Below are 25,927 nucleotides of genomic sequence, written 5' to 3'. Positions count from 1 at the left end.
TTTAGCTTTGTGGCTGGTGTTCTATCCTATCAAAGCTCTTCTCTACCTTCTAACATCCTCTCCCCTCCAGACCACCCTCTCAAAACAATCCCAGAGAGGATGCTGAAGACATACAAAGAGGGACACAGAGAAGGCTGGGGTTGAGCCAAAAGGCTTTATGTATGGACCACAGGGGGAACTTCAGGCTCTGTACAACCTCGACGTGACAGGGCATCCATCAGCCTTTTGGCCATAAAGCCAGTTCTGGCAACAGCCCCTCCACCGCCCATCCCCGCCCCGCCCCAGGTGGAGGGCACTGCTGGTCTGGGATGCAGTTAGGGCTGGCCCATCCCAGCTGAGGAAGGATTTACTTATATGAAAGGAGACCGTTCCCCAACAAAGCCAAGGTTGCGTGATAATTTTCCAGAAAGCCGTACTGTTTCTAAGACTCCATCTGCTTTGTATTTCCCTGTTGGACTGAACTGCTGTGCTCCTGAAGCCCTAAAAAGGAAAGGGAGATGCATGAGGCCTCCGCAGGAAGAGAAGACATGCCCTCGAGCCAGGGCGAAACCACATGTGCGTTCAGGGAGGACAAATCAAAGGTGGCTCCCGAGGAAAGGAAGTGGCCAAGGGTTTCTTGCTTTTACCCACTTTGAACTCACCCTCTAGGCTGGGTCTACAGAACTCCACCAACAGGAAGGGAAAAAAGGAATGGAGGGCAGCAGACGGAGGGCCCAAGACAGTGAGACCCAAGTCCTGCAGTCGGGAGCCTGCCTCTTACCCACAGCCGACAGGCATTCCCAGACCGAGGAATGCTGACTCGCCCTTCGCTGTCTGGCATGTGAGGAACCCGGGCCTCCGTCCTCTCTGAGGCTCCCCACCCCGTCAGCATCTGTTCACACAGCACCCTCAGTGTGCAGCCCAGTGAGGCATGGACCACAAGTGGGGGTTGGGTTTGGGGCCCATGGTGCCATTAGCCCGCTGTGTAGCCTGGGAACAGCCACTGCCTCTCTCTGGGCTTCTGTTTCCTGGTCTGTAAAACAGGGAGAAACTGAAGTTTTGCCCCATGTGCTCTCAGGGCTGCCCTGCAGATCCTAATGGCTGGGGTCAGTAAGTTAACTGGAACACCGGTCCCAAGGACAAGCAGCCAATAGGAACAATAACAATAATCATGATAACGCCCAACATCCACATGATACTCAGTATGTGTCAGACATTGTCCTAGGCGCCTCACACTTATCATCTATCATTTATTTATACGGATAAGTGATTTAAACTGATAGATAATATTATCATTTATTATGTACCATTTTATTTATAGACTCATTTAATTCTCATAATCACCCGATTAAGTAATCATCATCCCCATTTTCCAGATGAGTAAGCAGATGAGGCGCAGAGAGGTTGAGTCAATTGTCCAAGGTCACACGCCCAATAAGCAGTGGTGTTGAAGTCAGCCTCTAGACTCCATTCTCTTAAGTACTGTGCTCTACTGACCACTGTGCCCACCAGAGTGTGGCCCTTGGCCCCAAAAGCACCCCCTTTACTAAAGCTTAGCCACATGGCTGGGATGAAGTGATGCTTCCATTCTGAAGGGTCAGGCTGAAGAGCGGGCAAACCATCCGTGTGGACTACAAGGATGGCATCCTCCGTCTGGGGTAGGACAGAGGCAGCAGGGAAAAGCACCCTCCACCACCGGCCGCTCACCTCTCTGGGTCTCCTCCTCACTGGAACGGGGATCCATGTGACAGAGCAAACGGGAACATGCTCTGGGGACTGGGGAGAGCAGTACAGATCGGCGGGGTGACCAAGTCAACTGAGAGGCTGTTTCGGAGGCCTCCGGATCAGAGAAATACTGAGGAGAGCAGGCTTCCCGGGCCAGAGGTTTTCTGGGGCAGGTGACGTCCCTGAGTTCCCCAAGGAGGAGGTAGGGCAAATCTAACCCCATCCCGAGACGAGCGCGGAGCTGTGTGGAGGACCTGAGCCCTCTCCCAGTGCGGGGCTGCCCACCACAGCAGGCTGACTCTCTGGGCTCGTCCCAGCACAGGGCCCAGGGCAGGGGTCTGAGAGGACACACAGATGTGGTCCCTAACCCCGATGTCCCAGGACAGGAAAGCACACAGCCAGCTTGCCTGCAGCTCTGCCAGCCCGCAGTTGAGCGGCAGCACACAGCCCTCAGAAGCACTTACAGTGTGACCACGGCTCTCTCGTGGCCCCCAGCCCGCCACACAATGTCCGCAATGGCCAGGGCGAGGCAGTGGGTCCTGTGGGCATTTGAAGGCTGCAGCTGCCTGGGGAGAAAAAAGGGAATGTGTTTACGTCTATGGGGACACCAGCCAGGGAGGCCGCAGCCCTGCAGCAGACAGCTGTCCCTTCCTCTGCCACCCAGAGGGGCCCCTGTGGCCTGGGACTCCAGCAACGTGTGGGAGGAGCGGTCTCCTCACAGGAGAACCCAAGGAAGAGCCTGGAGGGAGGGTTTGGGTGGGGCTGGAGGAGGAGCAGGCCAGGAAACCCCACAGGGAGCAAAGGGGACTCCGGAGGCTTGGCCGGGCCTGAGGTGTGCGTCAGACAGGGCCCGGCGTTCTGACAGAGCCCAGGGGGCCAAGCCGACATGCTTCAGAACTGCTGCCATCCCGAAGAGAGAAAGTCATCCCAGGCAGAGGCACCCCACTGCCCTGCCCCGGGCTCGGCCAGTCCCACGTCTGGGCCCCCGGAGACAATGGCTCCTGTAAGCAGGTGCCCTTCACTCCCACCAGCCGGTAGGAAATGAGACCACAGGTGGGAGGGGAAAGCAGCCTGGTTACCTAGATACAGGGCGTGGGGGTGCGGGAGAGGAAGGATTCAGGATGACCTCCGGGTGGGCTCATGGTGGTACGGCCAACTGAAATGAGGAAGACAGGGTGGGGAGGAGAACTGGGGCAGGCAGCTGGGGGTGCACTGGGACCCCCAGGAGAAGCTGCTGGACACACCGAAGCCCCAGGAGAGCTGTCAGGGCTGAGTATAGGTTTACTAGCCACCAGCATGTGAGGAGTCGGCACTCTGAGAGGCTAAGATTTCCCAGAGAGAAGATGAGAAAGGGGAGAGGGGGCGGCCAAGGATGGAGCCCCGGAGAACTCCAGCGTTTGGGGGAGGTGGAGGAAGGCAGGAAGAGGCAGAACTGGGGGACAGTGCCGATCCACAGATTTAGAAGCAAAAGGGCTCTGAGGACGGGCAGTCAGCAGTGTCAAAAATGGCAGAGAGATCTCTTTCGATAAAAACGGTAACAGAGAGGCCCCTGGGGCGTGAAGTGAACGAGAGAGAAGAGGCAACTGGCAAACAGGCTTCTTTCAGTTTCACATTCCAGGGCCCCTTAGAGCTGAACTTCTGGCCTTCTCCTCTGAAATTTTTCTAAATTCACACAAAAGCAGGCAGAGTGTTTCCCTTCCTAAGAAACAAAAAGGCCTTGATGAAGACCCTGCTGGGGCTCAAAGGAATACAGAGAGGAGTTTCCATGTTTCCAATCACCAAGCTGAGCTGCGGAGGGGCAGAAAGAAAACTGGAGTTTTGCCCCTCCTCTTCAGGGGAGGAAAATGGGAACCAGATCAGGACACAGGTCACCGTGGTAGGCAGCATGCGGTCACTGCCAAGTGCCTGGGACACAGAGCCGGCGGTCTGCACCCAGGCTCTTGTGGTCCAATGACTTTAAAATGGGCGGCGACGGGACACAGCGGTCCCTCAGTTTCCCCATCCATAAGCTGGCGATGACAATACTACCTCCTTCATAATGTTGGGAGCTTTAAACGAGACGATGTTTGTAAGGCCCACGGCCCAGCGCCTGGCACGTGGTGAATGTTCAATAAAGGGGACCTATTACTACTGTCTTCATGGAAACGTCAGGGTCCCACTTGGGCTGCGGTGACGGGAAGGTGAAACCCAACATCTGATGTGAAAGTGACAGCAAGGGCCTGGCACCAGGGATTCCTTCCAACCCAATGAGACAACAACAAGCACTCGACCCCTGGAACCATGACACGGCAGGCTGCCGGGTATTTCTGCAGCCGCGGGAAGCCTGCCATGCTCCTCGAGGAGTCGGTTACCATGCCATCACCAAACCGAGCCTCCCGGGCTATGGGAGCACTGGCCCGGGTCACCGCCAACTATGAAAACAAAGGTGAGGAAACTGGGTTTCAGAAGAGGACAGGCCGAGGACTAGGGGGCCAGGAAAGCAGGGCTTGTCAGACAAAAGAGAAAGCATTGAGTGTTTTTCTCTTTGGACTCAGAACCCAGGAACGTGAACTCCATCATCCCCACACCCCGTTTCCATCCCTTCCAGATGCCCACCATGTCCTGTCAATCACATCCCACCTCCTGAGTACCCACACCCACCCCCTTCCTGCCCCTCTCTGGGACCTGGGTGCCCTGCTCCTCTGCTGAGCTGTTACGGCCAGTGCCTGACAGGCGCTTCCGCTCCATCTGGTCCCTCTCTCTAACCCTCATTGCACATACTCACCAAGGACTGTGCCTACAACACAGATGTGAGCTGGGTACTCCCCAGTTAAGACCCTTACCATGGGTAGGGGTTGTACAAAATTATGCCTGGATTGTACACTCTGCCTAGAACACCTATGCTGGAAAACCTCCAGACGTGGAACTAAGAGGCCACCTTTCAAACATTCACTGCATTCTACACTAACTGACTGAAGCCGGTAATGCTCGATGGAAAGCTTCTCAGCGCAGCCACAAGTAAGACTTTAAAAGCTGACATATCCTGGGTACTCACCATGTGCCAGGCACCATGAGAAGCACTTCACATGCATCATTTCATTAACTGTTAAAACCACCCTATGAAGGAGGTACTATTATTGTCCCCTTTTAAAATGGGGAAACTGAGGCACAGAGACTCAATGATTCATCCAAGGTCACAGTTAGTAAAAACTGGAAAAATTAAAACAGGATTAAGGGAGGAAGGAGAACTTGGAGAGGTGGAACCGCCTGGAGCTCTTGGCTCTAGGAACAAGCATCCCTCTGCCTTCAAGCTTATCTTTCCGGCACCATGCAACACGACCAAGGGCCCTGGCTTCTGGGCCCGGCCTGTCTTCCTCATCTCACAGGCTCTAATACAGACTCCTGAACCTCCGGGTTTCTACACAAACTAAGATGATGTGTGTAAGGTCCACAGCCCAGGTCCATAGTCTACATTCTTTTCACTGGTTTCCATTTAGTAACTCTGCCAGTCTCTCCACCCTTCCCTGGGGCTTCTCTGCATGCTCTTTTGAGATACAACTTTTCAGACAACACAGAGGTAAGGCCTAGGTCACAGGCCTGGGGAAGCCCCTTGCCCTCACTGGCCTTCACCTCCCCACCTGTAAATGCGGGCGCTGGGCCAGATGCTCCTCAGCACCATTCCAGTCCTGCCATTCTGCCATTTAACCAGCCCCAGGGTAGACAGGGCTGAGCGCTCGTGCAGACAAGAGGAAGGGCTGCTGTGTGAATCACCCAGACTCCACCTTCACCAGACAACTCAGTGTCTGCTTTTACTAGCCACACCTCGGTGACCAAGATGGTCCTGCACTGCCTTGATCAGTCAGACCACATTTATCAAACTCCTACCATGACTCTAGCACTTGGCCAGGCTCTTAAACCAAGAGAAGTTTCTTTAGGAGTCTAGCTCCTCGCAGAAGTGCAGGCTGCCTAGGGATGGCAGTGGGCATGCGGAAGCAATATAACCTGTGTTTGCCTAAATTACCCAAGTCTTTCAGGTTAAAGAGATGTTTCTACCCTAATTATCTCAAAACAGCCTCACCTGTCCACTCTGACATGCCCACGAGTTGGAATTTATAGAAAATTCAGAGGAAAGCTGGACAATGACTGGAGGTCGGTTAGTCCATCCTGTCGGCTCCCTCTCAGGATCAAAAGCCGCTGGAGAGGGGTGGACAGAAGGCTGGCCTGAGGAACACTGGACCTGGGTTCCAAGCCTGGCTCTGTTACTGTTGTCCAGAGAAAGCTTGGGCAAGTGCCCCTCCATCTCTGGGCCTTGAATCCCCCAATTTCAGAAGGGAAGTGGAGGTGAGAAGACAGCCCTTTGTCTCTGGCTCACTGGAGGTCTGCAGGGGAATGAGGCTCGTCATCTCTTCCCATGAGAAGAGCCTCAAGTGGAAAATCACTGAGTCCTCCTTCCCGGCTCTGTCGTTCCCGATGAGGAGAGGCCGGCTGCCGGCCTGATGGAATGAGTCTTAATGAAGCCAGGCAGTCCTGCAGAAAAAACAGCCCCCTGCCAAGAAGCTTTTATTTCAGCATGACTTCCCTGGAGGGCGCATCACACCCTCCATGCCGCTTTCACGGAACCACTTCCCCATCGGTCCCGGGAGAGAGTGAGGAGGGAGCCCCCAGCACCCAGGCCTACAGACCCAACGTAGGGAGGCCCACAGGTCCTGGAGGCCTGCGAGGGCCCGGAGGACAACAGCTGCCGAGCTGTGGCATGCCAGGCCATTGCGGTGTTCCTGAAGAGAACAGGAGGTTGCCTACTTGTTTTTTTTTTTTGTTTTAAACTGGATCATTTCTGAAATCCTGGAATTACAGAGTCAAAAGGGAGTACTGAGGCTCAAACCCAACTCAGTACACACGGCCCGCGCAAAAACATCAACAACTCAGTCAATTGACGACTGAGCAGTCCTGCCAAGATGGCAGTGTCCCGTTGGCTCATGGGAAGCATTGGGTCCCCAGGTGTTTGCTGTGTTAGTCTCTGTACTCTTCTGTGTTGATTTCTTCCAAAGTAGGAAAAAAAGGAAAGTTCTCCCCAGAAGCCCTTCGTAAAATACCAAGCCACACCTTGGTCACTGAGAGTCTGTCTGGGTGTGCAGCACTTGGGTCTTTCAAACCCATGACACTCTGCCTGCCAGCGCCGGCCCTTCTGGCCTCTCTGGCTCTCCCATTGCTCAGGGTCTCCTCTAGGGCACAGCAGCAATGTGTGACCAACATGGCATCAGGTACCAGGCTTTGCTCTGCCACAGATGCCAGGTGTGACCCTGGGCAAGCATCTTTCCCTCTCTGAGCCTCAATTTCCCCATATGTACCACTGCAGGAGACTTCTATGGTCTTACCCGCTTGCACAGCCCTCGACGATTTACAAAGGACTTGTGTGCATTTCCTCACTGAGTCAGACTTAGGCAGGACCAAGACCCACAAATGGAGGAAGTAAGGCACTGCTCCCCTGCACTGCAATCGGGGTCTCTGACGTGGTCCAGCATTCTCTTCAGCACCTCCTGCCCCGCGACGAGCTAAGGAGTGCAGAGCCAGGCACTCCCCCACCCTCAGCCTCAGCACAGGGCACTTATAGGCTACCCCAATGCCCACCTGGCAAGGACGACTCTCTGTGGCCTCTGACCTGCTGGGCCTCACCTCAGCAAAGCAGCAACCCAGACTGGCTCTTGTTTCCTCCTCTGCTAACAGCTCTGAGCTCTGGACTCCACTGGTCTTTGCTTGAGGCAAGTCCTAGCCTGAACCCAGGAGGGCTCTCCCCTCCCACCCTACTTGCCCCCCAGTCCCCAAGGCAGGCTCATGACCCCCAAAGCCAGGGCAAGGGAAGTAGGAGGAGGAGACACAGGATGGGAGGGGCATGGAGGCATCTGGTGCCCCTTGCTCATGGCCCATCACCACTGGAACCACCTCCAGCTTGTGCCCCTCAGAGCCACCTCTTCCTAAGTCCCCTGGGGCATTTTCAGCAGCCCTGGCTGGACAAGAGAGCCCAGGTCACTGAGCCAAGTGGCACTCTCTTCCTTCTCTGAGGAGTATGAAGAATGCGCACTCTCAGGCCTGCTCTGCAGTCTGTGGGAGAAGTGAGCTGGCCCACTATGCTCAGCCTGCATGGAAAGCCGCTCTGTGTGCAGGGCCTGGGGCAGCAGGGGGTGGGTGTGCAAGAGGAGAGGGATTTACAAGGACCACCCACAGTTGTGGGCCTCCAAAGAAAGGTGAGGTCACTCTTTTGCAGCATGAATCCTTCCATGCTTCCTGGAGGAGGGGGCCGTGGCCAGCAGGCCAACCTCTCCCAGCTATTTGGCACAGACCTCCTCTGGTCCAGCCAGGCAGCTTTCCCCCCAGAGTGGGGCTCCTTCCCACAGGTACATCCCTACACAGAATCCCCAGCAGCTACTTCTCCCCTCTTCTCCCTCTTCCCACCCCACCACTGCCCCCAGAACCCAGCTCAGTCTCATGAGGCCGGCCTCCAAGGGCCTTCAATCCAGGCTGGCCCCAACTCCTCTCTCAGGGTCCCAGTTGACGGGGAGCCTGGAGCCAAGGCTGCATTCCCTCCTCCCCTCCCCCGCAGGAGAGCTTTGGCAGAACTCTCCATCTAGTTGATGCTTAGATAGACACGTGTCAATATAAACTGGGCCCAAGTCAGTGCCTGGCCAGTGGCTGACTGGCAGGCAGCGAGAGGTGGCTGAGAACCTCACTTCCCACAGCCAGCACAGATTCCTTTCTACTCAGAGCCTGCCTTAGCCCCCAACGTGCCTGGCCTTCTGCCTGCCAAGCCCTGGCTCCCCTCTCTGGTGTGGAGAGCAGAGCTCTCCCCCAGGGATGTGCCTGGGGATCCAGGCCTCTCACATCCCTTAGTCCAGGTGTTGGGTGGGTGACAAGGAACCAAGTCTGCCCTGTGCCCCAGGCAGAAATAGCCCTTCCTGGAACCAACTTAAAACGCCCTGTCTTGACTGTTGGGAAATGATCCACAACTTCCCCCAAGAAGTCCAAAGTCCAAGTTCAAAAGCAGCTCTGAAGGGGCACAGGGCTGAAATGAGTTATGAGCCCTCTCCCACTAGGGCCAAGGCCAAGGCTTGCCCTGAGCAGGCGGCCGGGCCCGAGGCCCCTCTGGCAGCCTAGCTGACCCATCTCCCAGCCCCGGTCTCACCCTGTCCCTCCAAACTCTGCCCTGGCCACCCCAGGCAACTGTCTACTCCTCTCCTGGCCCTGTTCTCGCTGACCTTGGGCCTCTGCACACACTGTTCTCCTTACTGGAATGCCGTTCATTCCCCTCCCCTCCGTTAGACTGGATAACTAATGTATTTGTCCATGCGTTCACGCCACAAAAATTCTGAGGGCCTCTTCTGTGGGCTGGATGCCAGGGACGGGCTCTGAACCAGGCAGCCCAGGAAAGCCCCTGTTCCATGGTGCTGGTGTTCTCAGGGGACGGGTGGGGGCAGACAGTGACAGGTAACAACGCTGATGAACAAGGGCACCAACCGGTGGGGAGACCTTGAAGCAGGCCCGGGTTTGTCTCCAGTGGGGAGGTCAGGTAAGGCCTCCCTAAAGTCATGGCCTCTGCACAGTGAGGAGCCAGCACCCAGGGCCTAGTGGGCCCAGGGAGGAGTTTGAGGGATCTGCTGGGAAGGAGGAAACTGAGGGAGGAACAAGCTTGCACAAGGATGTGTGTACAGGGGAATCAGGAGTCCTATTTATCCTCCAGATCTCAGTGAGATTAAAATGCTACTCCTCGAGGAAGCCTGCCCAACCCTCTTCAGGTCAGGTGAACCCTTAGCATCCTGCACAACCCCTCTAAGCTCCTGTCTATTTGTCTGGCTCTCGTGTTGAATCATAGGTGCCATGAAGGCAAGGCCACAGCTGTCTCAAGCCTGCTATTCCCTGTCAAGCACCTGCTAAGCACTTCCTGCCTGCTCCTTTTCCCTGCAAGCAGGGAAGGCAGGCAGCTGGGTGTACGTGTGCTCGGAGTCCGGGCAGCCTTTGAGGGCAGCCAGAGGTCCCTCACTTAGCGAGTTCCACCCAGTCAGGAGTGTTCCTGAAATGGAGCACTGTGCTGGCCTCTCCGGGAGAGTCGATGGCAAGGTCTCCGCCCATGACGTAAACCCAAACCTCTCAGCACTTTGCTGGGCTGGCCTTCCAGAGCGGGCGGTGGGGGATGGTCCTGCACAGACAGGAGCAGCAATGGATGGAGCCGGCGGGGCAGCAAGAAGAGCAAGGGCAAGGTGAGATCACGCTGTGGAAATGTTATGTCGCTGTGCCTCTGGTTACGGTGATGCCGCGCTTCTCGTTAGCATCTTTGGCTTGAGAGGAAACACCTTGACTATTACTTTGTCAAGCAATTAGAGAAATTATATTATTAGATAAATTATAAAATGCCAAGCATGAAAAGCTACCTTACTTAGACCTTGTCGAAGGCAAAATCCTTTACGCTGGCAAAATGTGTTTCATTTGTACCGAGCTTGGCTGGATGTATGGGGACCAGGGTCTCTCCCGGGAATCTGAACATGAATAAATGGGGAATGAGCCTCGTCTTTACTACACCTAAGCTTAAAAAAAAGGAGGGGGACACTGAAATGCCCATGTCAAAGAGCAAGTCCCTTTAATTAAAGTTCAGGAACTGGCAAAACTAAGCTGCGGTTTTAGAATCCATTTAATTACAACTTATGGGAGGAGAATGGAGGTATCTACTGGACAAGAGGATTCTTCCAGGGTGCTGGAAATATTTTCTTTCTTGACCTGGGTGATGTGTTCCCGGGTGTGTGATTCCTTGAGCAGAACACATATGAGCTGTACACTTTTTTGAGTTGTGCACTTTTCCGTATGTAAGTTACATTTCAACTTTTAAAAAAAGGACAAGTGCCAGAAGTTCTGTAGCTCTGAGGACAATGCAGTACAAGCTAGTAACTGGGCGGGCAGGGAGGGTAAGAAGGCTGCCTCCTGAAATTGGCTGTGCTGGCCTGACCCCAGCCAGCACCCTGCCAATCCTTCTATCTCAGCACAACAGTGGTGTGGGATTATGGTTTTTTATCCATCCCTCAACCTCATAGACCGTTATGCAGGATAGAGAATGCATCTATTTCTCTCCGTATCACTTGTGCTTGCACAGAGATATTCCAGAAATATCTGTTGAGTGAGTGAGAATGCAAATGAGGTGCCCATGTGCAAACACTTCATGTGTGAGACGGAAAATAAATGGCCGGAGGGAGTGGAAGCAATGCCCTGTGGGGCTGGCTGGAATGTGTGGTAATGGCTGTTGGCAGAGGTGAGGTAACACGGGGAGGGAGAGGAGGCCTGGACTCAGTCAAAGGGTCAGCAGGGTGACGTGGGTGTGGACGGGATTAGGGCAGCTGTTGTGTTCAGCTTCTGAGGAGGGGGGTGGCCTCAGTTTCGATGCCACTCCAGCACCCTCTTACCACATGGCACAGGACTTACCACCCTCCCTGCTTTTGGAAACACATTCACACAGGTCATTTCAACTGGTCAGTACCGGCCCTGTTAGCCAGGCGCCATTTCCCTTTCCAGAAGACGGGAAATATCAGGGAACACACACGCTTCCTTGCTTGTTTTTTCTGGACACTGCGGAGAAGCCTTGGGAAAAGAAGATATTGCCAGAATGAGCGTTAACTTACCTCGCATAGTCAGCTCTGCTATCTCCTTCAAACAGGAGTTTCTGTAGGACACAGCCTTGGACAGCTGCCAGAACCCCACAGGGACCCCCCTGCAAAGAAGGACGCGCATTAGTGCCAGTGAGAACAGACCCAGGGCAGAGCTGTCTGTTCCTCCAGAACCAGCCACCGACCATAGGGTACAGAGCACAGGGGCCCGCCGAGCCTCTCCAACAGGGGTCTCCAACGTGGCAACTATTCTATGGAGCGCTGACCCTGAGTCACATAGAGGGGGCGACAAAGGCCCCGGTGCCCATCGCTGGAGGAAGGAGCAAGCCTGCAATATCTGATGGCAGGAAAGCAACTCTTCACATCCAGTCATTTGTGAAGGTGTGATGCCATCGACACCACCACCGGTTTCCAGGGAAATGTCTCTATGTCCACAGGCTGAGGATGTCAACTGTCTACCCAGCCTTCAAGGCCCATCCTGAAGGCCTCCTCCTTCAGGAAGCCTCCCCCAACGGTCTCAGCTAGAAGTGAGCCCTTTGGCAGCCTCCACTGATGTGAGCAACCTTCTGCCCGGCTTGCTGTCTGCCTCAGCACCCATTAGGTGATCTTTGTCCCCTCCCACACTGGAGTGACAAGGCTCCTTGAGAAGCTCATCCCTGTAGGCATCAACAAGTACAAGGACCTGTCCAAGCAGTGGGCCACGGGTGCCCTTGAATGGGGGGTGCAAGGGACATGCTGAGCTTGGCCATTCCAGGGACAGAGCTGGTGGTCCTGGGGTTCTTCCTCAGGCAGTGTGGGGCAGAGGGAGGCCCCTGGGGCTTGAAACATGAACCCAGTTGAGCCGCAGGATTTAGAGTGTCTTCTGGCCCTTAAAGTGTACATCTTAGGAAATGTGTATAACCATGTTCAAATCCCGCCACGATCCATCTAGATTTCCCTGTCCTATGTCACACCTCCTCCTGCTGCTCGTCAGGCTTGATACCTTTGCCATTTCCTGGGGCCCCAGGACTTCTATATGGCCTCCCCTTTGTTCATGCTGTCACCTGCCTCAAGTGTCCTTTCTCTAGCTCTACCTGCAAAATTTCTCAGTCCTCAGTGCATTTCTCAATCCTCAGCCTAAGAACCCTCTCTGGTGCCCCTCACCAGATGCAAGGCCTCCTGCTCCCTCTAAGAGAGGATTCCAGCACCATGCACCACTCACAGTAGGGGTTGCGTGCCCCAGCTCTTGCTCCGCCGGCCACACGCGGAGTTCCTGCACTTGGCGACAATTCAGCAAACGTGGGGCTGGCCAGCGCTGGACAGCCCAGGTAATGCGAACAGGATTTACCAGGCTGGGGGACGCCCCACTCCTATTCATGATGGGCTCCCCACAGAAAGGTCCCTTGGGAAATGTAAAAGCCACCTACCTTGTTCTGAACAATGCCATACTTTAACGAGGCTGCGTCACTAAAGGAAAAACTCTGAAGTTTCCATTCTTCATTGAAACAGCAAAAGCTGGAACCAAACAGAAGGGTCTTTAGGTCCTGTCAAAACGAGAGAGTTTTATTGGTTGTTTTAAAAGCAAACAATATACTGCTCGGTGTATATATTCCCACAGGAGCTGGTCTTGAATTCTAGCACGACAGAATGTTTTTCAGAGGGTCATCTATTTTCTGTTTATTTTGCAAACCCATTCTTCTCATAACTGAGGAAAGAGTAAAATCGACCCTGAGGGTCTTACCTCCGGAACATCTGTAAACCCAACTAGCCTGTGCTGACTCAGACAAGGATCTTTTTAGGTTCCTTAGAGGAATCTAAATTTTTGAAACACAAAATTTTAGTTTTATAAGGGATCTTGGAGGTTCTTGACTGTACCTTAGTTAGAATAATCTATGGAGCTCCTAACAATCCTGATGCTCAGACCACATTCCAGGCCAATGAAATCAGAAACCCTGGGCATCAGGCTCTGGTATCTGTAGTTTTAAATGCTCCCCAGGTGATTCCAATGTGCAGCCTAGTTTGAGAATTGATGCTCTAGGATAAGCTTAGCAAGCTGTGACCCACAGGCCAAATCCGGCCCCCCACTTGTTTTGCAAATAAAGTTTTATTGAAACACAGCAATGCCCATTTGTTTACATATTGTCTATGTTTGCTTTTCATTACAATGGCAGAGCTGAACGGTTGCAAGAAAGCCAAAATACACTACCTGGCCTTTTACAGAAGAAGTTTGCCAACCCTGCTCTAGTATAATCTCTTACTACAAGGAAGAATCTCCTCATGACATCACCCACGAGTGGTCCCCCCACAAACTCAGCTTGAACACCCCAACCATCCAGTGAAGGGGTTCCACCACCTCTAAAGGCAGCCCCTCCGTTTTCTCACAGCTTATTCTCTAAACTTCTGGCTGATATTCAGCTCACTGTTCATCTCCCATCAACCAAAGCCCCACCCCACCAGAGCCCCAGAACGTGCCAACACCTCCCCACTGACCACCCCTTGGGCCTCGGACAGGAAGGCAGAACCTCTCCCTGGATGCCCCCTCCCCATGCCGGCTACCTTCTCTCTCCACCATGATTTTACATCCCAGGGTCTCTGAAGGGCCAACACGTGGATTCTGTTGCCACCTCCTCAGACTCCCTCTCCTAGCCAGATCTTTCTTACAGACTCAGATTATTTCCCTCTAGAATCAGCTCTTTTTTTCTTTTCATTAAGTACAAGGAGAATCTCTGTGACAGAGGCATGTGTCTACGTGTCATCAAATGTAAGCTGGTGGCACACAGGAGAGATGGGGGGTGAATGCACCTGTCAGGGCTTGGTTCCTCTTGTGCCAAGTACAACCATGCACGTATGTGAACTGAGTTTGCCGAGAGCCTAGAAACTACAGGGAGACTTGAGTCTTCTGGCTGATGCCCATGTCTGCTCTCTTAACAACAGGATGACAGCTCCCAGCCAGGCACAGAATAGTCTCCAGGTCAGAGGGTCATGAGCCTGGAAACCTGGGTTCCACTTGCCGAGGATGCTCTGAGGCCTGGGCCCTCCTTTCCTCTGTGTGGGCCTCAGGTTTTCCACTGCTTTTAGGGATGCTACCACTGGGTGGTCTCTAGGGGCCTCTAAGGACCCTTCCCACAATGTGAGTACCCACTGCAAAGAATCCAAGCCCTGTGGCTACAGATAGCCAGAGCACCTACTCCTGGGTTTGGGGCCACTTAAATGTGTCTGAACCCCTGTGGTTTCAAAAGAAGGAAAGGAAAGGGAGGGGAGGAATGGGGAGGGAGAAAACCTCTAGAAAAATCTTTGGCTTTTTTTATCTGTGTGCTGAGTAAATACTTGGTAAGTAGGAAGAGAAGGGGGTCAGTTGTGTCCCCAGGAGTTTTATTTTTTCCTCTTGGATCCTGGCCGAAAAGCCAGTGGAGGACAGTGGGAGCAGCATTCCATCCCATAGGAACCACTGGCCACGGGGAGAGGTGAGGCCATCTGGCAGCTGAGGATGGTGAGGAATCCAGGACATCCCTGCAGAGGAGGCTGCTGAGGCCAGGAACCTGCTCCCTGAGTCCTGTGACCTCAAGTCCCTCCAGGAGGCCCTTGGAGGGAACCCAGATGGTGCTAACGAATTGTTAATGCTTCCCCATCCTTCCCTCACTGCAACCCAGCCTGAGCCCAGCTTAGGAGACTAGCAGGAGCAGAGCCAGTCTAAGGAGGACAATTGTCCCTTTGCCATCACACTTCTGGAGTTGCCCATTGCAGATGTGGTGAAGTGGCTCTGGGCCAAGAGAAGAACTAGATGCTGGAATGTTGGAATGGGAGGAGGCCATATCCTCACCTTCCGTCTCGGACAGGGAAGGGGAGTGGCCAGGACCAGGTCCCCGTTTTCCGGACTCTCAGTTAAGGTTCTCTTCCACACCACACCCAAATTTCCATTTTAACCATGACCCAGAGATTATAACGAGATGGATGGGACCAGAAAGATCAAAATCACCTCATCCACACCACTTCAAATCAAGATCTAGCAACTTGTAACTTGACACCTACCTTTGCCACTGAGAGGTCCATTGGCTTTGACACTGTCTGCAGCTTGAGCAGGGATGGGACTGGAGACAGGAGGACTTCTTCCCTTACCAGTTCATCCTCCACATCCTCTGAAAGAAAACCATGGTCGTGTGAGCTCCTCGTTACGACTCACAGAGAATAAAATATGAAGTCATTTAACACCGAGGACTCCGCTGACTTTGGAGGTGGTGTGAATGAAAAGAGGGCTCCCCACCATCCACCTCTCTCCCCTTTGGGACTCCCAGGCCTTCATCAGAAGGAAAAAACGCAGAGCAAGAAACCCCTTGCTTCTTGTTGCAGCCCCACGCTGGTCCACACCACAAGGATGCTGGCGAGTGGGACTTGGCTATTGGTCCACTAGAAAGTTCTGCTTGTAACCCTGCAGTGAAACAAATGCCCAGGGCCTAAGCCATTGAGTCAGGCCCAGAAAAGCCTCCCTCAGACACATTTCTTACAAAAGGTGGGCAGGACATGCAAATCCGTCCTCCTGAGGGTACAAACATGAAGAGGGCAGAAGGAGAAAAGAAAACGCCACCATTTCTGATAAAATTGCAATAATAATAGATTATCACTATTGTGGCTTTCATTTATTAACCATCTGTGTTTTATCCCCCTAACAGCCCCACTGGGGAGCACTTATCATTACTCTCATTTACAGTTGAGGAAACTGAGGCTTAAGAGAAGTTAAGTGACTGGCCTAAAGTCACGCAGAAGGGAAGTGGCAGTGACAGGATACAAACCCAGGCCGACTCCTAATCGCTCTGCCATCCTGCCAGCCAGACCTCCCCGGACCTCCAGCCAGAGGGTCACTAAGTGTCATTCCAGATATTGTCCTCTCACAGCTGGGGCGGCTGAGGTCCAGAGAGGGGCCGAGCACGACTCTAGGCAGCACCAGCCTGTGTCTTCCCAGCCGGCCGAGGCTCCCTCTCACCGTTACACCCACTGCCACAGCATTTCCCAAAACAGTCAGACAAAGGACCCAAGTGAAAACAACCGAGAGCAATTATGCTCACAAAGCTGAGCAGGCCAGTCTCCAGAGAGCCTCTGTTTCCCACTTTCCCAAGACTAAATGATTATTTAAAAAGCATGCCACACTCTGTAGAAATCAACATGCTTTCCCACAATTCTGTGTATCAGGGCCTATAGAAATGTCACTATCCCTGCCCCACATCTTCTGGAGATGGTGTCCAAAGGCCGACGTCCCCAGGACATGTGTCTTATATCTTATTCTACAGCCTCCTCTTCTCCCCTGGGAGAGGAGCAGGCACAGCACGAGGCCGACTCCTAGAGGCTGAGTCCACTGAAAAGGAGGCAGATTCTACCTGCAGGCTGGAAATAATTTAAAAATAAGTCTGGAATTTAATTGAGAACCTGAATTTAAAAGAGAACCTTTCTTAGTCAGGGTCTCTGAAAAAACCACCCTGTGACCAGGGCCTTAAAAATATACCTTGAAATAAAGACCAGATGTTCACCCAGCAACATGCATGGGTCTTAAAAGCATGGTGTTGGGTAGAGAAAGTAAGAAAGCAAATGAGATCTAGAACACAATACGATTTACATCCATTACAAATAGCTGCACGCAGAACAACACGACACATTTTGCAAGAACATACACATGCAAAAAGATATCAACTAAATACATGAGAATGGTTGCTTACGGACAGGAGGGTCATGGAAGTGTGGGATGGGGCTAAAGGGAGACTAGGAAGGAAAGGCAAGAGGGAGGAAGGAGGAAGGATGAGGGAGGGAGGGAGGAGACGAGAAGGGAGAGAGGAGGAGCAAAGGGAGGAAGGGAAGGAGGGAAGAAGGCCAACGGTCAGGCTTTGCAAAGATCAATACTGAGAATGTTCACTGCAGGAATAGAGATGGGTGATTAATTCAACCATAGGTAACTGAGGCCCAAAACCGAGGGGGAGAGTAACCTGAGTGATCCCACCAGGGCTCCTTTCAATGCCTCAGGCCAGACTGTTTCCTGGAGGCACAGAAGGGGCAGGATTTACGCCTATTTGGTGGCTTCTGTTTAGTATGAGTTTGTCCAGGAGGGAGCGGGTCTGAACCATGCTCTGCTGGGGCCCCATGAAGCAAGCCTGAGGATGGAGGCTGGGGGCCAGGGGAAGGGACCGGGTGGAGTCCCAGGGGGACGCAGCCTCCCTGGGCTTCTGCCAGGAGGAAGTTGGCCGCTGTGCAGGGAGTTGGTTCAGGACCACATAGCAGGCCTCGGGCCCAGATGTGGCGGGACCACCATGCAAGGGAAAAACAAAGCACTCAGAATGACATGTTGGCCCAGCAGACAAAACCTTCTGCAAATGCCAGTGGTTTGAGAACGCTATTTTTAAGGCCCTGGTATAAATGTCTGGTTGAAAAGAAGCAAGGAATTTTGTTTCCCATACCATTTTATTTACCCTTTGGAAAAACTATATATATGTTTTCAGACATAACATATATTAGAATACATAATAGAGGCCCATATACTTCTTTTTCCAGATGCCTGCTCAGTATTACCTACTGAGTATAAGATATCTTCTCCGGGAAGCGCCCGAATGCCCCAGACTCAGGAATCTCAGAAAGGTGCCCCTCCAGGATTCGGTTCTGATAACAGACTCCATCTCCCCAGCCCTCCACCAGAGACCAAGGCTGAAACCTCAACCCTCTCCCACACACCACATTGCTCCAGCCTCCAGAAAGTCTCAGCCCTTGCCCCCGCCCTTTCCCTCTCCACTGTTACAATAATATGCCATTATTCTCTATTTGTTCATCAAGCAGTTTATTGACCACTCATGATGTGCTATGGGTTATGTGGGACAGAGGAGGTCCAGAAATGATTAAGACACCACCACTCCTGTCTTCAAGGATCTCACTGCCTAGAAGAGGGGACAGAGCCCTGAAGAAATAACATAACACAAGTGCTAAAATAGAGACAAGTCCAAAGGTTTTAAGAGCCGAGTGGAAGAGGCAAATAATTCTGCCTTAAACGGTCAGAGAAACTCCTCGTAAGAGGTAAATATTTGAGCAGGGTCTTGAAATGCTCATAGGATTTCCCCAGATAGAACAGGAGTCCAATCGCCTCTTTTCTGGACTATTCCAAGAGCCCCCTCACCAGTCTCCCAATGTCCAGGCTCTTATTCCTAAAATCCATCCTCCACACACATGCAGAGAGCTCCGGACACATGGCTCACAGCAGAGAATCTTCAAGTGCTCCTTACTGGCTAATGACCTACACTCAAACCCTTAGCACTCAAGACCATCCTTGCCCGGCCACAGCTTCCTGCCCAGCCCCGTCTCCCCCTGACCCCACACCTTCCCCTACAGGCCAGTCGCCTCAAACCAATCTCTCTCTCACACTCCAAACCTTTGACCATGTGGTTCCTCTCACATCTCTACTGGGCAAGACCTTGCCCATCCTTCAAAGCCCAGTCTAAATACCACCTCACCATGGGAACTTCCAGAACCCACCACAGAACTTGGCTTACACGCCCCTTGAAGCAGTGAGGAACTGCTGATCATCTGCTCTATGTGTTGCTACCAGAGGACACCTCTTCTCCTTTGTCCCACCCAACCCTGCCCTCAAAGAAGGCAAGCCCACTTTTTATTCACCTTGATCTGCTTTCAATAGTCCTGCATATGCCCTGGCAGGTAACTGCTGACAAAATTTGCTGAACTGAACCAAATGAAAAGGAAGAGGGGTGGGGAAGGGAATGTCATTCCTCCAACCAAATTTTACTCCTTGTTTCTGCCCCCCACACCAAAACTTCTCTTTCCCGTTCTCTTGCTGACTGGGTTCCATGATCTCTTCTCTTTTATCTCCTTCTCCTTTTCTAAGTCGTTAGCTGAGCCACTAGCAAAGAGGGGTCTGCCTCCCTCTGGAAAACACACAGCCACAGACACACACACACTTCAAACAGCTGGGTTCTGAGGGAACTTCCTTCCAGTCGAAGCCTGCTGGGTTCTGAAGGATGGAAACTGATTTGCCTCGTGTTCAGACAGGAGTGGCTTTCACTGCAAAATCTTCAAGTGCAGCACTTTACGGAGCGGCTTCAGATGCCAGCGTCTCCTGGCTCCGCACTGCATCCTGCGTGGCCACGTGCAGAATCCTGACCCCTCCCAGGCAGGCCAAACGATCCCCACCGGCCACGTCTGATGATTCAGACTCGAGGAACTGTTACCTCTGAAGGGAGCTAAGCAGAATAAACAATCCTGCCTCCATCATTCAAGGGCCTGCCCCTGCGCTTTCTACTTCATCTAAGCAAACTGTCAGACTGCACGCCTCACACGAGAAGTTTCTAAAGGGCGCACTGCTTGCTTCCTTCGCTTTGAAAGGGAGCACTTAAAAGGAGAGGAAAAGCATGCGAATAACTCTTAGATCTCAAAGTGGTGCAACAGGTAAACTGCCGGCTTCCAGAAGAAGAGCAAATGTCAACGGCACTTTCATGTCTGCTCGTTGGTTCGTCATCCTCTGTTCTCCTGCTGCTTTTGACAAGCCCTGCAACACTCAGTCTTTGGAGAGTAGAGAATTATAGAAAAAGAGATAAAGAAAGATTCCTTCAACACTACAGCGTGGGTAGGTGGACACGTTCTCCACCTTGATCCCGGAGAGAAGTCACACAGATGTAAACATATGTGAAGACACACCGAGGCACGCTAAAGTTCTGTGCACTGATGCACTTCACAGCTTGTATTTTACACCTCAATAATATGTTGATAAATATTTTTAAAAGGATGGATTTCCCCAGGCAGAGCTGTACCACTGTTTTGACTGAGAACTGTCTTCTGGAGACCTTAGTAGGTTCTAAATGACCCTAAAAGAACCTCCAAATGCAGCAGAAAAGTCTCCTCTGGCCACCCAGTGTGGATCCAGAAACACCCAGACTTCTTACAAGGATTTCTCCAGGAGAGAAAGACAGTCGGTGGAAGAAGACATCAACCCAAAAGAGAGAAGCCTGCTCTAGTCTCCCGGCCAGCCTCTCCTTCCTGAGGTCAGGTGGGAAGAAAGAAGCCCCTACCCCAGCCAGCAGAGAGCCCCACCATGGACCCAGGACCTCCCAGACAGAGCAAATGAAGCCGCCTGCACCCTGATGGGCACAGCACAGAGGCACCAGCTGCACCTACCGAGCTGCAGGACTCCCAGCTCATCATCGGCCTTGTTGGACACTGGCAGCTGATTTTTCCTAGAAAAAAAGAGAATGTCAATGTACCAGAGGAGCATGACAGAGAAGTACAAACAGCAGAGAAGAATGGGAGGAGTACCGGCTAGAGGTTCAGGAGACGGGTTCCCTCCAGCCCTGGCCCTGCCACTCTGTGTGGGCCTTGCCCCACTCCCTCTCTGAGCCACCAAGAGGTTCCATACCAGATGGGACCAAATGGCCTCCAAGGTGCCTTTCAAGTCTGTGTTCTTACAGACACACACAAACAAATCAAGTCCTTGCAATCACTGCACAGATTTTTTCATCTCATCTCTCTGTATATTGTTTTTGTCCGCCTTCTTACAAAGCTATCAGTAGCTATTTATAAGAAACCTCTGAAATGCACCAAAGAACCTGTCCTGTATCCTTCTATTACCTGAAAAAATTGCCCCATGATTCTGATTTGTAAATTCAGGTATGTGTATGCAGAACTTTCTTAAAATGATCTACCTGTATCTTAGCCCTCTTTAGGTTCTTTTTGTTTCCTCCAGCATGCATATATGTGAACTAAAGTAAAATCATTTTTTTAAAAGGCTGTATTAAAAATAACAATATTACATCACTCTCTGAAAACCCATTTACTATATTAAAAAATGACAGCTCTTTTGAACGTGGCATTGAAATATATTTTCCTCCAAGATCCTTGCAGGGTAAGATAGGATTGAAGTAACAATCGTAATCTTGCTGTGGTCCCTTCTATTGAATTGGCTTCCTCCTGAAGATGTATGAAGGGGCGTGAGTGGAAGACCGCGGAGGACACACAGTACCAAAGCCGCGAGCACGCACGTACGGCTCTGGATCCCAGGCTTCTTTCTTGCGCGCTGGAACGTGGAGCTGCTTCCCCGCCCCTCCCAGGCAGCCCTAATCCTCCCCTTGTCCTCCCGCACTCAGTCAAGCCCATTTCTTCCATTTGAAACTGTAAAATTCCTATACCCCTACGCTACCAGGATTCTGCAAGTGTTCTCGGGGGAATGGTGAAAGAAGGAACTGCAAAGAGGAGCTAAGGCATAGGGGAGCAGCAGAAGGGTGTGAAAGAGGGAGGCGATGCAGAGACTGTGTCAGAGACACCCCTCCCTGGCCCCAGCAATGAGGGATGGTGCTTTCATAAGAACCCTCTGCCAGCCATGCCTCTGCCATCCCCACCAGCTCTGCCACTAACGGCTGAGGACCTGAGTCCTACCTCTATCTATCCCTTCTGTCACTATTTCATCCAGAAACTAATGCAAGGTGCCTTCCTCTGGCTGTGCCTCTGAGTCCCTGTCTGAAAAATGAGGACCGAGACATGGGTACTAGATGGCCTCTAAAATCCGCTTTGAACCATTTCAAGCAGGGCACAGCAGCAGCAAAAACATCTCTGGAACATCCCGGAGGCAACACATCTCTCTTGTACCCATCTCTGCTCTCTGCCTCTTTGTCTCTTACCCAGATCATTGCAACAGCCTCCTAACTGGTTTCCTGACCCCCAGTGTGATGCACCCCCCACGCCAGCCCCCACATCTTCACACAGTTGTCAAAGGCATCTTTCTAAACGGCAAATCTGACCATGCCATGGCCTTGCTGAAATTCTTCAAAGGTTCCCCACCATCATCATCAACAGCAATAATCATATTTATAATGATGACAGAAATAAGAACAGCAAAGCCTTTCTGACTCCTTTGACTGTTCCAGGCACTGTGCTGCGTGCTTTGCAAGTATCAAGAGCCATCTGCTTCTTAGAACAGCCTTATGAAGTAGTTATTGCACTGAGCGTCAGAGAGGTCCAGTAACTTTCCCAGAGTTACACAGCAAGTAAGTGGCAGCACAGGAATCTTAACCTAGGCAATGACTCCAAAGATAATGGCTGCAACCATCACATATAATACTTCCTTATAAAATAAAATCCAGTCCCATTAGGGTGCCCTATGAGCTATCTATGACCTGGCCACCTACCGCCCCAGCCTGACCTCCCTCTGTACCCTCATGCTCCCCCTGCATTCCTCCATGCTGAACTTCTCCAGCTATGCCTCTATACCTTTCTCCTAAGCTATTCAATCAGCTAGAACATCCTTTGGCAAACTCATACTAACCCTATAAAGCCCTGGTGAGACGTCACCTCCTTCTCAACTCCAAAGCATGCATTCATTCACTTCTCCATTCACTCATCCAGCAAACACATGACAGTTACCTGGCAGGCCTGGTTCCCTGAGGGAACCTCAGCCAGGAAAAACGGACAGACATAAGTCACAATATGATATGGCATCAGAGGCTGAATAATGACCCTAAAGATACCCATGCCTTGGAATCTGTGAATGGTACCTTAAACAGCAAAAAGGACTTTGCAATTGGGACTAAGTTACGGATCTTGAGATGGAAGAGAGTATCCTGGATTATCCAGGTGAAACCAATGTAATTCTAAGCATCTTTATAACAGAGAAGCAGAAGGACGTCTGACACAGAAGAAGAGAGGTGATGTGATGACAGAAGCAGAGGTTGAAGTGATGCGCCTTGAAGATGGAGGAAGGAGCCACAAGTCATGGAATGTGGGTGGCTCCTAGAAGCTGAAAAAGCAAAGAAACAGATTCTCCCCAGGCACCTTCTGAAAGAACTAGCCCTGCCAACAACTTGACTTCAGCCCCGTGGAATTGATTTCACACTTTGGTCCTCCAGAACAGTGAGGTAACAAATCCACGTTGTTTTAAGCCATTAAGTTGCGGTAATTTGTTACAGCAGCTGCAGGAAACTAATACACATGGGGAGAGACATAACCAAGGAGGAACAAAGGATGGCAAGATTCTCTTGGTTGCCTCTGTATCCCGCGTGCCCAGCACCTAGTCAGTGCTCTGTAAACACGTGCCGAGTACTGGAGTGACCCTCACAGAAGCTAGGTAACTCACACAAGGTCACACAACTTAGAAGCGCCAGAGCCAGCTCTCAAACTCAGGCTGCTGGCTCCAAATGCTCTATCTTGCTCTTTCTTCCATTTTATGCTTCTTTCCACTGCCCAGGAACCTCCATGGCTTCCTGGGGACCATGGGACAGAGTCCAGACCTCCCAAGTGACCCCCCTGGGCTCCCGAAGGCACATGGGTGGCCACGAGCCATGGTGAGAGCAGGAATGATGTTCCTGCTGCGTAGGGTACAGCGGGGCCTCTCCTGGGTCATGGGACTTCCACCAGAGCGCCATCCATCAGCTGCAGGAGCCCAGCTCCGATGCTTTGTGCCCATTTCCCACAGATCCCATCACCAGAGGAGACTTCAATCACGCTCACACTTAGGGAATGTGCTCATTGTTCCTTTCATGTGTCCCTTTGTGGCACAAAGCATTACAGAGTTTAAAAGGTCAGTTTAAAAGCATGTTCTTGCCTTTGAATGAAAACTATTATGAAAAACAATGTCAAAAAAAGATAAATCAGGGATTCAAAACATTTTTTCAAAATGCGATTGTGCAGATAACCCAGAGACGTGTGTCAAAGTGTGCACCTAATAAATCCATGGGAGCCAGGCTGTAGACACTCAGCTTGCTTGCTATGTCTGAGGCCTCCACTTGCCACCCAAGCTCTTTTTCCTGCCCCCACGGGAGACGCAAGGGACAGGGCACTGCGGGTGTTGGGGGGGGACATGGCACCAGGACTCAACCCCTGGACTGAATTTTGGCTGGTGCAAGGAGCCACTCAGAGACTTGAGTTCTTGCCCCTTTTCCCCACATTCTGCATGACTGTGGGCAAGTCACTTACCCTCTGTGGGCATCAGATGTCTCACCTGCACCTTGGGGGAAGCCTGAGCATGCCTACTTACCGAGGGACATGAGCAGGTGCCGGGGCTATGAGAGGACTGAAGTACCCAGGTCACACTATTCTCGAAGATTCTCTACGGCTTCTGCATCCCAGCACTCAGAATATCCCACTAGGTCTGAACATAAAGACAGAGACAAGGAGATGCTCCTTCCTGTATGTTTGGTACTAGAAACCTGGCTAAATTAGTTATGGATTACAAAAGAAAGGCGTCCCATGATGGGCTGGCCAAGTGGCGTAGCAGTTAAGTTTGCATGCTCTGCTTTGGCAGCCCAGGGATCACCAGTTCAGATCCAGGGCACGGACCTATACACTGCTTATCAAGCTGTGCTGTGGCAGGCATCCCACATATAAAATAGGGGAAGATGGGCACGGATGTTAGCTCAGGGCCAATCTTCCTCAGCAAAAAGAGGAGAATTGGCAGTGGATGTTAGGTCAGGGCTAATCTTCCTCAAAAAAAAAAAAAAAGAAAAAAGAAAGGTGTCCCGTGAGAAGAAAGATATTTATCACTTACTATACATTCTATTTGATGAAAACTCAGAATCCAGCATGAATGGAGTCCTACTCATATAGCACAAGAATTCAGAAGATAAGGAGTTAACATAAAATTTTCCCAAGCCAGTGCTACCCCAGCACACCTATCAGAAGCGAAGTAAAATTCTCTGGAGGGGCAGTTCAACAAAGCAGGTCACACCAGATTCCCTGGGGGAGAGAGAGATTTTTCTAAAGCCCCACTGGAAAATATGCTCAGAACAAAAAACTATTAAATATATGAGAAAATGATGTACCATAAATGAAAGCCAGCTGACACAACAAATAGGACTCCCAAGAACTTGAGATAAGAGAACAACAATCTAAAAGAGTCTGTAATTAGAGTGGAGAAAGTTTTAAAAGGAATGGAAATCATAAGGAAAGAGACACTTGAGAAAAGAATGGGCAGCTTTGAAAAGTAAATACAGTCATAGAAATAAAAAACTTATGGGCACGTAATGATGGTGATAGATAATAACATAGTAAATCTATTTTTTAAAAATCCATGAGTCAGCAACTGGAAGAATGAGGAATGGAGGGAGGGAAAGGGCAGGCGTGGATCATAGGAAGTTCTTCTCTATAGAACACCATCAACCAATAAATGTAAAAAACATGATAAAATGATAAAAACTAGAAAATTACCATTTTATAAACTCCTGCTATGGTAAAAGATCATCAACAGACGCTAAGACCACTGGTTAAAATGTTTTTGACGCACAGGATACTCATATAATCTGAAAGTTACAGATTCTATATTAATTGCAAAAGGGAAAGTTATCTTTAGAATGATGGAGAGATTGCCAGAAACCACCTTAAGAGAGGGATACAACTGAGCATCACCGAAAATAAACTGACATTCTGTGCTCCTGATGTGGCCTAATGGGAAGGACATAACAACACGCATGCATTGTTCTTGCCAGAAAATGTTCAGCATAAATCTAGTAACGAAACAGACATATTTAGAATGTGGTCGCTGTGTGAGACAACCAGATGGCACTCATCATAATAACTAAAAATGGAGGGGAAATCGTTTGAGATTAAAAGAAACTAGAGACATGGCAACAAAATATGACTGAACTTTGACTGGATGCTGGATT

General features: G+C 51.3%; 1 protein-coding gene across 1 annotated transcript in view; it reads right to left on the bottom strand.

Moving 5' to 3' along the window:
- The window catches only part of MINDY4 (MINDY lysine 48 deubiquitinase 4), a 108,953-nt gene that overhangs the window by 38,718 nt on the left and 44,308 nt on the right, over positions 1 to 25,927 (bottom strand). The window contains exons 6-11 of the mRNA XM_046670059.1: positions 20,457 to 20,515; positions 15,333 to 15,439; positions 12,731 to 12,847; positions 11,340 to 11,428; positions 2,169 to 2,270; positions 417 to 480 (exon numbers count right to left, since the gene is read on the bottom strand). Of these exons, the coding sequence (XP_046526015.1) occupies positions 417 to 480; positions 2,169 to 2,270; positions 11,340 to 11,428; positions 12,731 to 12,847; positions 15,333 to 15,439; positions 20,457 to 20,515 (538 nt within the window). The remainder of the gene's footprint in view (positions 1 to 416; positions 481 to 2,168; positions 2,271 to 11,339; positions 11,429 to 12,730; positions 12,848 to 15,332; positions 15,440 to 20,456; positions 20,516 to 25,927) is intronic.

Source organism: Equus quagga, chromosome 8 (genome assembly GCF_021613505.1).
Source record: "Equus quagga isolate Etosha38 chromosome 8, UCLA_HA_Equagga_1.0, whole genome shotgun sequence".
Lineage (NCBI taxonomy): Eukaryota > Metazoa > Chordata > Mammalia > Perissodactyla > Equidae > Equus > Equus quagga.
The sequence above is the reverse complement of the archived record's forward strand: the minus strand, read 5'-3'. Positions and strand labels throughout refer to the sequence as shown.